Source organism: Equus przewalskii, chromosome 22, assembly GCF_037783145.1.
Source record: "Equus przewalskii isolate Varuska chromosome 22, EquPr2, whole genome shotgun sequence".
Classification (NCBI taxonomy): Eukaryota; Metazoa; Chordata; class Mammalia; order Perissodactyla; family Equidae; genus Equus; species Equus przewalskii.
The window spans coordinates 12013488-12026765 of record NC_091852.1 but is presented as its reverse complement, the minus strand read 5'-3'; the positions used below and the strand labels follow the sequence as shown (position 1 = coordinate 12026765).

The 13278-nt window shown below is 40.1% G+C and overlaps 1 protein-coding gene across 9 annotated transcripts in view; it reads left to right on the top strand.

The window, feature by feature from the left end:
* The window catches only part of CEP78 (centrosomal protein 78), a 37504-nt gene extending 24793 nt beyond the window's left edge, over positions 1 to 12711 (top strand). For 4 of the 9 annotated variants that reach the window (XM_008537657.2, XM_008537662.2, XM_008537661.2 and 1 more), the window contains 5 exons: positions 2114 to 2191; positions 3526 to 3692; positions 4562 to 4730; positions 5054 to 5101; positions 5912 to 6539. In XM_008537657.2, coding sequence (XP_008535879.2) covers positions 2114 to 2191; positions 3526 to 3692; positions 4562 to 4730; positions 5054 to 5101; positions 5912 to 6472 — 1023 coding nt within the window. In that variant the 3' untranslated portion in view covers positions 6473 to 6539. Of the gene's footprint in view, positions 1 to 2113; positions 2192 to 3525; positions 3693 to 4561; positions 4731 to 5053; positions 5102 to 5911; positions 6540 to 10786 lie in introns of those variants that run through there. The other 5 variants (XM_008537658.2, XM_070590209.1, XM_070590207.1 and 2 more) reach the window with 3 other exon arrangements.
* The last annotated feature ends 567 nt before the right edge of the window (positions 12712 to 13278 follow it).

Genomic DNA, 13278 nt, shown 5'->3' with positions numbered 1-13278 from the left:
CTTATGGACCATCTCCCAAAAAGTACACGCAGATGTATTTTGCATGTAGAACTCCTTAAGCGCATTCATTAACTCTGGTTAAGACCTCCTGTTAGCATTTTTTTTTGGTGACTTCATATGGGTTGCTATTTTTATTTAAACCAATCCCAATTTGGAGGCTTGCAGCTTACTTCTAGGGTTTAGTTGTAAACAGTCCTATGACATCATGTTGGTAGACACATCTTTGCCCACATTTTTGATGACTTCCTTAGGGTGAATTCCTGGTCATAGGATTATGGGTATGTGCTAAAAATTACTTGCCAGAAAGTGGTACCAATTTCCTCTCCCAATTGTGGCATATAATAGAGTCCCTCCCCTCAGCACACACAGGCCAGGAGTAAACTATACTTTACGTTGCAATTCTTTAAGTGACTCTTCAAAAGCCTTTAAAATATATAAATGTATCTTGCTGTTTTAATAAATAGAAGTATTCTGTTTATTTATTGCTGCATAAGAAACCACACCAGAACAGTGACTTAAAAACAATAACAGTAATTTATTTTATTCATGAACTTGGGGGTTGAGTGGTATATTAATTTTCTGTTACTACAAACTTGGCGGCTAAAAACACCACCTAGTTATTAGTGCACGGTTCTGTAGGTCAGCAGGCTGGGCACGACATGACAGGGTTCTCCACTCTGAATCTGGTAAAGCTGACATCAGGATGTGAGTTATCATCTGGAGGCTCTGGGAAAGCGTCTGCTTCCAATCTTACTTGGCTCATTGGTGGAGTTCAGCTCCTGCAGTCGTAGGACAGGAATCCCCATTCCTTACTGGCTGTCAGCTCGGGGACAATCTCAGCTCCTGGAGGCCTCCCTCCCGCATGCCTTGCCACAGCATCATGCTTGACTTCTTCAAGGCCAGCGAGGGAGAATCTCCTTCTGGTCTCTCTTGCACTTTGGAAGAGCCTGGGTCCTTTTAATGGGCTGCCTGATTAGGTCACATCCACCCAGAATCACCTCCCTATCTTACAATCAGTTGATTTGGGGAACCTAATTACATCTGCAAAATCCCTTCAGTGCAGCACCTAGATTAGTGTTTGAGTAACCGAGAGGTTACAGCAGGTAGGAATCTTGGGGGCTCTTTTAAAATTCTGCCTACCACAAGTCGTGTGTCCCACTTCAGGGACCCGAGTGTCTTAGTTCTTGAAAATCACAAGGGAGTTCACTGATGTCCATTCTCTTTCATTGACCTTGGTACATAGGAAGATTACCACTGTGAACAGCAGTGGCACTCAACTGCTGAGTTCACAATGTGGCTCTGCCTTGGTCTTGTGCCACATAATGACATTTTGGTCAGCGATGGACCACATAGATGATGGTGGTCCCATAAGATTAGTGCCGTATAGCCTAGAGGTGTGGTAGACTATACCATCTAGGTTTGTGTAAGTCCTCTGTGATGTTGCACGACCACAAAATCGCCTAACGATGCATCTCTCAGAACACATCCCCATCGATAAGCAAGGCATGACTGTGCTTAATTAAGGCTGTGACCTTGGGTGTGCCACTCCCCTCTCTCTTTCAGTTTTCTCACCGGTGAAATAACATGGGGTTAATAGTCCATTCTTTCCTTGTAAGGTTTTGATAATTAAATTATTTAATGCCTAGGAAACTCCTAGAACAGTGCTTGGCATATAGTAAAGTGCTTTAAATTATTTAACTTTTTAAAAATGCATTTGAACCTGCACTTACATAATTCAGGTGTGTTAAGCATGTTAATAGGGCTTCCTATTATAAAGGGACCTACAAATAAAAATAGAATTTTCCTCTCCTGGCCTTAATTTTTTATTTCTGACTTATTACTATATTGTACACATATGCCTTTTGTGGTGAGCTGCCACAAATCTTATCTTGGAAAGAGTAGGCTTTAAATAAATCTTTAATATGCTAATTTGATATATTTTGGTAATTAATTTCACTAGCTTGGTATGATATTACAAGTAGTGGCCTGTAATCCTGAAATCTGAGTTCACTTCTGACTCTGCCCTGAAATCCTCGGTGAGCTTTATGGCTGGAAAGGCTTTTGGATACTGTACTATGAATTCTTTATGATATTTACTCTGTCTTCACACTAGGGAAAACTGGAGGAGTGCCTAAAGCAGTTAAAGGAGGAAAGAGTCATAAGGCTTAAGGCTGACAGACGAGTCAGTGAGGTAAACAAGTTTTTTTTACACTTCTGAGTTTTTGGTTTTATTTGATTTGATTTGAAGCCATATAAACACACAGCTTGTAAACTTTAAAACTGTAATATATTGCAAATTGGTTGTTCCATATGAACCATTGTACTTACTTATCTTTAGTGGTCATATGATCTGTATCTCAGAAAGCATGCTTTTAAAAATGTAAAAATCTTGGGGTTCTTTTGTGTGTGTGCTTTTATATGACGTTAGCTTATTTTCTGTTCATGATGCTTTGATTCAGGAAAGCGCTTATTATGCTTATCCTGTATATACGGTAACATAAAAGACATGATGAGACTGGCTACTGACAGTGAATTAAGAAAGTCATTTAAATAAGTAAGATTGGAAAACTGCTAAGAATGCAATGAAAGATAAAAATATGTACTATGAGAATTACATTAGGCTAATGCTCATGAAAGTAGGACATAAGCTAAAAAGATCTGTATGTAAATATAATTATTAGAAGGTGAGTTTAGGGGGGAGTTTTTGAAATTGCATACATTCAATTGGAGGATGATTATTCAGTAAATATTGAGCAACTGCTTATAAAAGGCAAAATGTACATCATGAACAACATGGCCTTTCTGAGAAATACCGGAGTTGACTTATATGTGGTTTTAGGTGAATAGATGATGAAGTGGGAATGGGTGCAAAGGAGTAAATATTTTCAAGAAGCCAAGGAGAATATTGGTAATCATGCAGTTAATAAATTGGATATGATTTAGGCCTTTTTTTCCTGAGGAAGATTAGCCCTGAGCTAACATCTGCTGCCAATCCTCTTCTTTTTGCTGAGGAAGACTGGCCCTGAGCTAACATCCATGCCCATCTTCCTCTACTTTATATGTGGGATGCCTGCTACAGCATGGCTTAGCCAAGGGGTGCCATGTCCGCACCCGGGATCCAAACTGGCAAACCCTGGGCTGCCAAAGTGGAACATGCGCACTTAACCACTGCGCCACCAGGCCAGCCCCTAATGGAAATCTTAAGCAACTGATTTTCTAATGTAGAATGAGGATCTGTTATGAATTTAACTTGTCAGAAATGTGATCTTCTAAAAGATCATTAATAAAACAGTAACTTTGGTTTATTTATATACCACCTAAGTGTTATATAGGAAACTTTATTGGGTGTCTCTGGGTTTTGGTTATTATCTGATATGGTCTCTGTCTTTACTGGTGGAGAGTTAGATTAATTACAAATTTATTACATTTTTAAGTGTTTTATTTTGATTCTGTTACTTAAAAACTGTTTTCTTTTGATGACAATGAGAGAAAATCATGCCCTACATTTTCAATCTTCTTTTATAGCTGGAACGTGAAAATGCCCAGTTAAGAAATATAAATTTCTCTTTGTCTGAAGCCCTACATGCACAGTCATTGACAAGCATGATCCTGGATGATGAAGGTGTTTTGGGCAGCATTGAGAATTCTTTTCAGAAGTTCCATGCTTTCTTGGATCTCCTTAAAGATGCTGGGTTAGTTAATTTCTTTGCATGGCATTCTTCTCTTCGCAGCTATAAGGGTAGTTTGCTGAGGAACTTGAGCAGTTTTCATTGCTTCCATAGCCATATTTAGCCATATAGGTAATATGGTTGATTTTTTTTTTAATGAGTTAAATTTTAAAAGAAATGCAGAATGGCAAACCTGCTTTGCTAGAGGTCCCATTATAAAAGAGTAATGTGGAGATAGTAATTAGTGGGTATGGTTTTCAGTAAAGACTAAATTGAAGATGATTTTAAGTGAAAATATTCCGAAGTGCATAGGAATTTTCCTACCTTTTATTCGTTTTGCTTGTTAAGTTTGAAATAAAGTTATTTTTGTCCTAGACGTAAAAATTGTTCTTAATTTTCAGAGCAGATATATAGATCAGTGGTTCTCAGCTGGGAGCGGTTTCGCTGAAAGAGAACTGGAGATTGATAATTGATGGAATGGTGTTTTATAGGTGAATAGGTTGGTGTTGGGAAGGAACCAATGCGTTCTTGGAAACGTGTTGAAAGGTGGTAAAGAAGCGTGGGAATGAGGTGAGAGACACTGGACTAGGTGCGTAGGTGCTGAAGCTGCTAGTGAGACAGTTAGGGATGGAGTGTTAATAGGTAAGGAGATAAAATCAAGTGGTATTTAACACGTTGTTGAGGGGAAGAGGGAGCGCTCAAAGGACTTGGGTGATCCGATGTGGTCCCAGAGCATGAATCTGGAAAGGACTGAGAATTTGGGAGAGAGACAGGCTTGTAGTCTGGAGCAGGATTCTAGAAGAATTTCATGATTGCAGGTATGGGGGAATCTAAGGTGCTCTTATGTGACTGTAATAACCCCTCCCTTTTCCTGCTTTCCTCCTCTTGTCCAGGCTTGGGCAGCTTGCCACAATGGCTGGTATAGATCAGTCAGATTTTCATTTGCTGGGTCGTCCCCAGATGAGTTCTACTGTTAGTAGTCCACCTAAAGAAGAGAAGGCACTTGAAGAAGAAAAACCAGAATCAAAGCAGAACGCCCTAGGACAAATGCCAAATATCCAAGTAAGTGAACAGAACTGAATGCTTCTGAGTGATTAGCAAAAGGAGAATTACCAAGTCAGAGAGAAAGGAATAATGGTCAGTCTCTCTGACAGCTCACAAGCTTGGGAGCTGGAAGCCTCCTCGGGGTCCTTTCCAAACCTGAGATTAGTAACTTTGTGCCCATTTCATGATACTGTATTGTTGTAAATAAGAAAACTGGAAGTTCTTTTGAAAATTAATTATTTAAAGCAAACTATCCTCAGTGAAGAAAAAAATAAAACATTAGAGAAAATATTCCAAATTTTAAATTGTGTAAATGTCTATTCTATTCATATCTCATCTAGGTTTCTATTTGTATGCAGTCAGCTTACAATGAAGGAACACTAATGAAGGTACAAGTACTGATAACAGATAATTTTTTAAAATAAGTAATCCAGACATAACTAACAGACAGTATATCATAGTGAGTCACCTGGTTACAGGAATGCAAGGGAAACCTGTCTGCTTTTCCCCTAGCCCCCGTCTCCCAACTCAGCCAATCTCAGACCAGTCTCAGGCACGGACAACTTGAGAACACAGTCTAGTCACAAATTGGATACTGCTTATATGTGCCTGGAGGATAGAAAAGAAATTAATTTTCTTAGGGAACAGAGATTTATTTATTTATTTATTTATTTATTTATTTATTTATTTTTTGAGGAAGATTAGCCCTGAGCTAACATCTGCTGCCAATCCTCTGATGAAGACTGGCCCTGAGCTAACATCTGTGCCCATCTTCCTCTACTTTATATGTGGGAGGCCTGCCACAGCATGGCTTGCCAAGCGGTCCTATGTCCGCACCCAGGGTCCAAACCGGCGAACCCCGGGCCGCCGAAGCAGAACGTGTGCACTTAACTGCTGCGCCACTGGGCCGGCCCCGAGTTTTATCATTTTTAGTGAGGGAAAGGGAAACAGGTAATAATTACCTCAAACGAAAAAATCTGAAAATGTAGTGGACCTAGCCTGGAATATAGCTAAGTTGAGTTGGGAGTCACTTGGCAAGATATAATTAGGAAAAAACTGGCTCTGAAATCTTCAGAATAATCAGTAGACCGTCTTAATAATAAGATCCCGGAGTGGCATTGAAGGTTTAGGCTCTACTTTTTAGTGGTTGGCTTTGTTCATCACTGAACTTTTGTCTTCTCTCTTGTTTCTCCCTCCAGTTTCAGAAAATTACAGGGGATGCAAGAATTCCTTTGCCTCTTGAGTCCTTCCAGATCCCAGTTCCCGCTGAGGAGGCCTTAGGGACTTCCAAAGACAAGGGAGTCCCAGACACGGAGCAGCGGCGGGAGTCTTTGGAAGAATTCATTGCTAGAACGTGTTCTCCTTTAGCAGATGTAATCTCTGGAGCTGAAAGTCGAAGAAAAGAAGAGGAATTGTCTAGAAATAGCAGATCTTCTTCAGAGAAAATGACGAAAACAGGTGAATATACTAAAAAACAGTCTGTTAAGAAACAGCCTGGAAAGGACCTGCATTCCTGCTCTGACTCATCTGTAAACCGGAAAAGCAAAGGAAATGGGCAAAACAGTTCTTTGGTTAATGAACCAATTAAAAGTGAGTCTTTGAAAAAACACATTTCTGTCAAGAAAGAAAGTAGAATAGTGACTGTTTCATCCAAGACAACTAAAAGTAAACTCAATGTACTAGAACATTCTGAAAGTGATACTCTTGGATCTGATTTTGAATTTCAAGAAAGCATCCATACTCTATCACGCCTGACATAGGTCTAAATCTTTTGAAATTATGTTTTTGCCTTCAAATTTTAATAAATTGCTCATGTTTTCATTATGACATATGGTGCTTTAAAATATAGGACTGAAAGCCATTAGAGAAAGATTTATCTGTACTTTTTATTATAATGAAACTTTTGGTGTATTTTTCCTTTTGACACTCTGTACCGTTCATTCAGTGAGTATCTACTAAGGGCCAAATAATATGCACAGTACTTTTCTGCGTGCTGTTGCTTTCAGCAATGAACAAAACAAAGCCTTTACCCTTAGGGAACTAATACTCTGTGAAAGGAGAAAAAAGTAAACAACAAAGCAGGGTAGAGGGACTAGAAAGGGATGGGAGTGAATAAATGGAATAGTTTTATCATTTGGTTAAATGTGGAAATACTATAAATCATATGGCCAGAAACCATTGCCTCATCCTACTTCCTAACAACCAGAGCAGCAGATGTTTACCAAGATGCTTCACCATGTGCATGGATTACAGCAACCCTGCAAGGCAGCGAACTATCATCATGCCCATTTTATAGATGAAGAGTCTGAGGAGACAGAGTATGTGAGTTGCTTAAAATTACACCACTATAATAAGTGGTAGAAGTGGGATTTGAACAAGAACCCATGTTCTTGATCCCTTTGTTACCCTTTTTCCTTGTCAAGAAAGGAAGGGCTCAAGGAAGGGACCAAGAGGAAAGCCAGTGAACACCAGAAGTGCAAAGGAGTGAGGCTGTCAGAAAGCACACGTGTCCCCCTCCCCGTCCTACATCTCAGTAGAATTTTTTAAAGGCAGAATATGTAAGAATATATGAACACATGTCTCCGGACTAAATTTTGCCTCCCTGGTAAAACATGCATAGATAAGTTTTTAGTTCAACCAGACTGTGACTTGAGAGGTAAGATCAGAGGAAAGGTGGAGTGTCAGATTTCTTCTAGAAGGTCCTGCCTGATTGTTACCAAAAGGGCGACTACAATACTGTTTAGTGCATTAATCATGGATTGAGTGTTATGGGAATGAAACAAGGAACAAGATGTTCTCTTGGCCCTTTAAGTGACAGTAGAGCCCGAGAGGAAGCACAGAGGCAGGTGTCTTAATACAGGTGTTAGGTTCTATGATAAAAATATTTAAGTTTAGCCAGTGTTTGGGGAAGAAGAGGGGAAGCTGTGGGGCCAGGAAAGATCATCTGAAGAGGTAATACCTGAGCTAAGTCTTTTTTTTTTTTTAAAGATTGTCACCTGAGCTAACAACTGTGGCCAGTCTTTTTCTTTTTTCCCCCCCTCTGCTTTATCTCCCCAAATCCCCCCCAGTACATAGTTGTATATCTTAGTTGCACGTCATTCTAGTCGTGGCATATGGGACGCCGCCTCAATGTGGCCTGATGAGCGCTGCCACGTCCGCGCCCAGGATCCGAACCCTGGGCCGCTGCAGCAGAGCGCGCGAACTTAACCACTCGGCCATGGAGCCGGCCCCTCTCAGCTAAGTCTTGAAGAACTAGTTGGAAACTGGTGATTAAGGGGATGAGGGAAAGGATACTCCAGGTAGAGGGAGCAGCATCAGCAGAAGTACAGAGCCGAGGGGGTGAGAGGGGTGTGTCTGGGGGAGCGCAGAGACAAGTAGTTTAGAATTAGTGGCATGTCATCAGGCGGTCGCAGGTGATGCTAAAGTAGGCAGCAGATGAGAGAGCAGGCCTTACAATCCACGTTGCGTGGAGCTGGTTCTTTTTCCTCAGGAGACAGTGAGCTAGTAAGGGATTGAAGAATGGAAATGACGTGCTGGGGTTTGCACTCTAGATGGTTAGTTTCGGTATGCAAGATCAGTTTGAAGAAGCGTGGAGATCAATTATGTCACACGCTTCTGAGGAGTGTTGTTTTTTAAGTGGACTTAATTGCTCCCACTTCCTCTCCTGTCCCTACTGAAAGGGTCCTTGGACAAACATAAGGGACCCTGACTCGTATAGAGTTAAGCAGGTTTCTTTACAACTTCTCAGGGCTGCTGTAGACTGGTGTTCATTCTGAATCTCCAAGACAGGCATATGGTATGCAGCCCTTCTCAAATATATTTGATGATAGAATCCTTCTTTAATAGGAGAGTCCAACAACTGCTTCCACCGAACACCAATTTGATAACTTCTGAATTAGGACATAGCGAGAGGAAAAAGGGGTCTGAAATAAGGTATAGGTGAAGGAAGGAAATAAGTTCAAGTTTTATTTAGCAAATAAAATAAGCAAGACTTGGTTATGGAAAGTAAGGAAGAAGTAGGAGGCAGAGGTGGACTCCCATCTGTGTGACTAAGGTTGGGTGGAGGTATCACTGAGGTTGGAAATAGGGGATAAAGAACTGCACTGGGGAGAAGAACTTAGTCTTGGCCCGTGTTGAAGTTCATGGCACCTGTAGAATTCAGGAGATGACTGGTAGACAACTGGACATGCATGTGAAGACACGAAGAGAGAAAATTTGAATGTTGTCAGCACATACAAGCAGTAGTTAAAATCATGAGAGTGGGTGAGAGTACAGAGAACTGTGGGGACTGGCAACACTTAAGTGATAAGCAGAAAAAGGACTTTGAGGAGGAGAGGTGATAGTTGCAAGAAGGAGCAAGTACATAACAGTGTCCTGCTGCAGAAAATGTTAAGTGTCCATTGGAGTTTGGCAGTTAGGTCCCTAGTGGCCTTAGTGGGAGCAATTCAGTGAAGTAGAGTGAAGCCAGATTGCAGTAAGGTGAGGGGACAGGGCTGACCACAGGGAACAGGGAAGACTGTGGCTCTAGGCTACTCTTTGAAGGAGTTTGGATGAGAAGAGGAAACAGCTAAAAAAGAATTTTTTAGAATGAGAGGGACTTAAATTTTTTAGGTTGAAAGGAAGGAAGCAATTAAAGGAGATAACTGAAGATGCTAAAGAGTGAGGCTCATTTGTGCTGCAGGATCTCTGGAGGTGGGGGCATGAGACTCATTAATGCTCTTAAGATCGGAAGAAAGATCTGAGCAGATGGGGATGCAGATTGTTTGACTCCTCAGTGAATTTTGAGGTGGCTCACCTACATACGTGCAGTGCAAAATCATTAGACAAGTAATTTAGAGAATCCAGGAAACATGGAAATATGGATAAGAAAAAACGATAGGATTCACATTGCAAAATTTATAAAAATGACTGTGTACTCTTGGAGTTGGATGGATACTGGTAAGTTTGGAAGGAAATATAGAAGTTAAATGAGTTTATACTTGTGGCCAGCCCCATGGCCGAGTGGTTAATTTCGTGTGCGCCACTTTGGCGGCCCAAGGTTTCACTGGTTTGGATCCTGGGCGAGGACCTAGCACCGATCATCAAGACATGCTGAGGTGGTGTCCCACGTCCCTCAAAAAAATAAACTAAATGTTTGGGGGGAAAAAAGTGAGTTTATACTGATAGCCTCAGTTTTCTTTGACCAAGAGTCTTAAAAGACATACTTGCATACATGTAATTATAGTTTTAAAATTCTCTTATGTATATATGTACCTTTTTTTTTTGAGAAAGATTAGCCCTGAGCTAAGCTCTGCTGCCAGTCCTCCTCTTTTTGCTGAGGAAGACTGGCCCTGAGCTAACATCCATGCCCATCTTCCTCCACTTTATATGTGGGATGCCTGCCACAGCATGGCTTGCCAAGCAGTGCCATGTCCACACCTGGGATCCGAACTGGTGAAGCCTCAGCTGCCGAATTGGAACGTGCGCACTTAACTGCTGCACCACTGGGCCGGCCCCAAAATTCTTTTACATTTTACGTATATTTTATCAGTCATTTGAAATGATTCCATTAAGAGTTATAAATATGGATATTTTGCTGTTTAATATATACAATTTTAGTCTTTTGAGTGATTGTTAAACTTTCAGTACTAAATGTGAAGCAGTGTCACTTATTGAAACACAGTATTTCCATTTGGGTTACAGGAGGTTCCGAGCATGTACTTTTACTGAGAGTTTACTGCGCGTTTGCTGAGCGTTCACCAGAGCTTGTGCAAACAAGAGTTTTTCTTTCTTCTTTTTTTTAACAGTGTCATATGTGATACTGTAGCAAAGAGCTTGTCATCCTGCCCTAAATCCACCCATAGTTCCTAGTGGTCAAGAATTACTGTCGTATGCCAATCCATTACTATATCCAGGAATCCATCTAATTTCAAATGGATATTTACAGAATAATCCCTAGTTAGTAACACTTGATTTTCAGAGAATCAGCAAGATAGGAGATGATGATTAATTTTTTAAAAGCTTCTGATTATAAACTACCTGCTAGAACTTATGATTTAACATGGATGACTGAACACATTCTTTTACTCTTCCAGAATCCCATTGAAATCACTGGAGAAAAATTAAAACAAAAATAAATTAATGACAGAGTTGGAAAACCAGAAAATGAACATTGTGAAATTTTTAGAAGATAAAAAGCAGATTATTGAAGGATCAGTTAATTAAAGAGTGGAACAGCTAAGCAATTCCACTCATCTTTGAAGCACCTAATTCTGGAGTATGCCGCCAGGCTAAGTAAGGCTAAGAAAGCAGCTCTCTGAAGTGGGAGTTGTGACACAAGAAACAGGGATTGGCAGAGAAGAGCATTATCTAAAATGACTACAAGGAGGAACTGAAGTAAGCTGCCCACACTCTGGCTGTGGTGACCTTCCACTCCCTTTATAATCACCAGAAGTGCCTATAATCAGAATTTACGTTTACTGAAAGTGAACCAGAATTCTCTGTTGGCTGAGGAAAAGCACTTCAAACTTTAGTCTTAGGCCCTCATCTGTAAATATGCATGGAATCTTCAAATTTAAAAAAAACTAGTAACATAAAAGGAGACACCAAATTAACCTGTTCAAGAAAGTAGTTACTAGAAGAAACAGAAGAAATTTAAAAATTAATACAGAGATTCATAAGGCTATTGCATGCATAAAGAGTAGGATGCTAGGAAAGAGAAATATTTAGTTTCTGGAAATTAAAAATAATCATTTTGAAAATAGAACACTCAGAAGGTGGACTAGATAGAACGGATTCAGTTGAAGCTTAATTTTGTGAAATGGAAGATGTGATTGAGAGATTCCCTTAACATGCACTGAAAAGGAATGGAAGATGAAAGTTGTGAAAGAAAAGTGAAAATCCTAGGAGAACAGTAATTGGCATATAGTAAGTGCACAAAGACTTGTTGAGTTAATGAGACAACACAGACAGCAGTATTAGCCTTATCAGCAATGAGAAGAATCTTTCTCTAAGAATTAACTACAAACTAAACAGCGAATCCAAGAAAGAAGATTTTAAATGAAACTGACGATGCCATGTGACCTGCCATTCCACTTTATAATCACCAGAGATGACCTATAATCAGAAGTCTAAATAAATAATAATGCGTGTGTGAAAATAAAGTGAACTAAAATTCTACATTTTAGCATGAATGGAGGCAGGGCAGGATAAAGAAAGTGAAAGTATGTTCTGGATCTTGTTTTATTCAAGGGAAGGATGTAGTGTTTAGCCGTAGGTGTTGATAGGAAAGCATATTACAATATATTTAAAGTTAAAGGTCTGTCAGTAAGGATGGGTTAGATAATGCTTCGGTAGCAAGCCCAAATTCTTAGTGACTTAACACAACAGCTGTTTATTTGTGCTCATAATGCATGCCTTTCAGATTGGCTAGGACCCCTTCTCCATATCGCCCTCAACCGGAGAGTCAGCCAGCAAAGCACTATTTGGAGTATGGCTGGTTGCAACACCCAAGGAAAGAGAGAGTGGTGCAGCATACGCTGACTTAAAGCCTCTGCCTACATGTAACACGTCTCTTCTCACATCTCATTGACCAAAGAAAGTCACATGGTCATGCCTGAGTTCAACAGAGCAAGGAAGTGCAGACTTACTGTGCCCAGGCAAGAAGAGAGAGCAAATAGACATCAACAACTTTAGTGGCTGCCAAACTACTAGGAAAGGGGGGGATGGAATTTAAAATTTAAGAAAATTCAGGAAAGAAGAAAGAAAGCTACGTAGGGAAAAAACCCCACAAGGTAGCAATACCAAATGTTTTCCTCACAATAAATGTAAGTTAAATGCTGGAATTCCTTAGGCTTGACTAAAAATAGAAAATCCAACCATACACTCTTTGGAAAACCAATCTAAAAAACTAATGGATTATAAAGAAAAGTATATCCGGCTGATCCTAACAAAAGTGTATGTGGCCGTGTTAACTTTAGACTAAGTAGCATAAATGGAACTCAAGATGAAAACCATAAAATGGGATAAAGAAAAAACATTCCTTTTTGGCTAAGAAAATGTGTAGTTTTGGGACTGGCCCCATGGCATAGTGGTTAAGTTTGGGGCTCTCTGCTTTGGCAGCCCAGGTTCACGGGTTCCGATTCCAGGCACAGACCTACACCATTCATCAGCCATGCTGAGGCAGCAATCCACATGTAAATCGAAGGAAGATGGCAACAGATGTTAGCTCAGGGCTAATCTGCCTCAGCAAGAAGAAAAAAAAGTACAGTTTTGCAGAAAAAAAGTTTTTAAATGTATCTACAATCCAAAAACTCAATTTCAAAATTTATAGAGTGAAAATTAGAAATACAAGGAAAAATACACAAACCACCTATGAGAGAGACTTTAACACATCTGTCTTCAAAATCAGTGGATCTACCACTATGCACTCAATGGCAAAAAGTTAAAAATACTGACTAGCAAATGCTGGTGAGGATGCAGAGCAACTGGAATTCTCATAGATTGCTGGTGGGAATGCAAAAGATGCAGTCACTCAAAACAGTTTATCAGTGTCTTTAAACATCAAGCATGCTGTGCGACCCAGCAG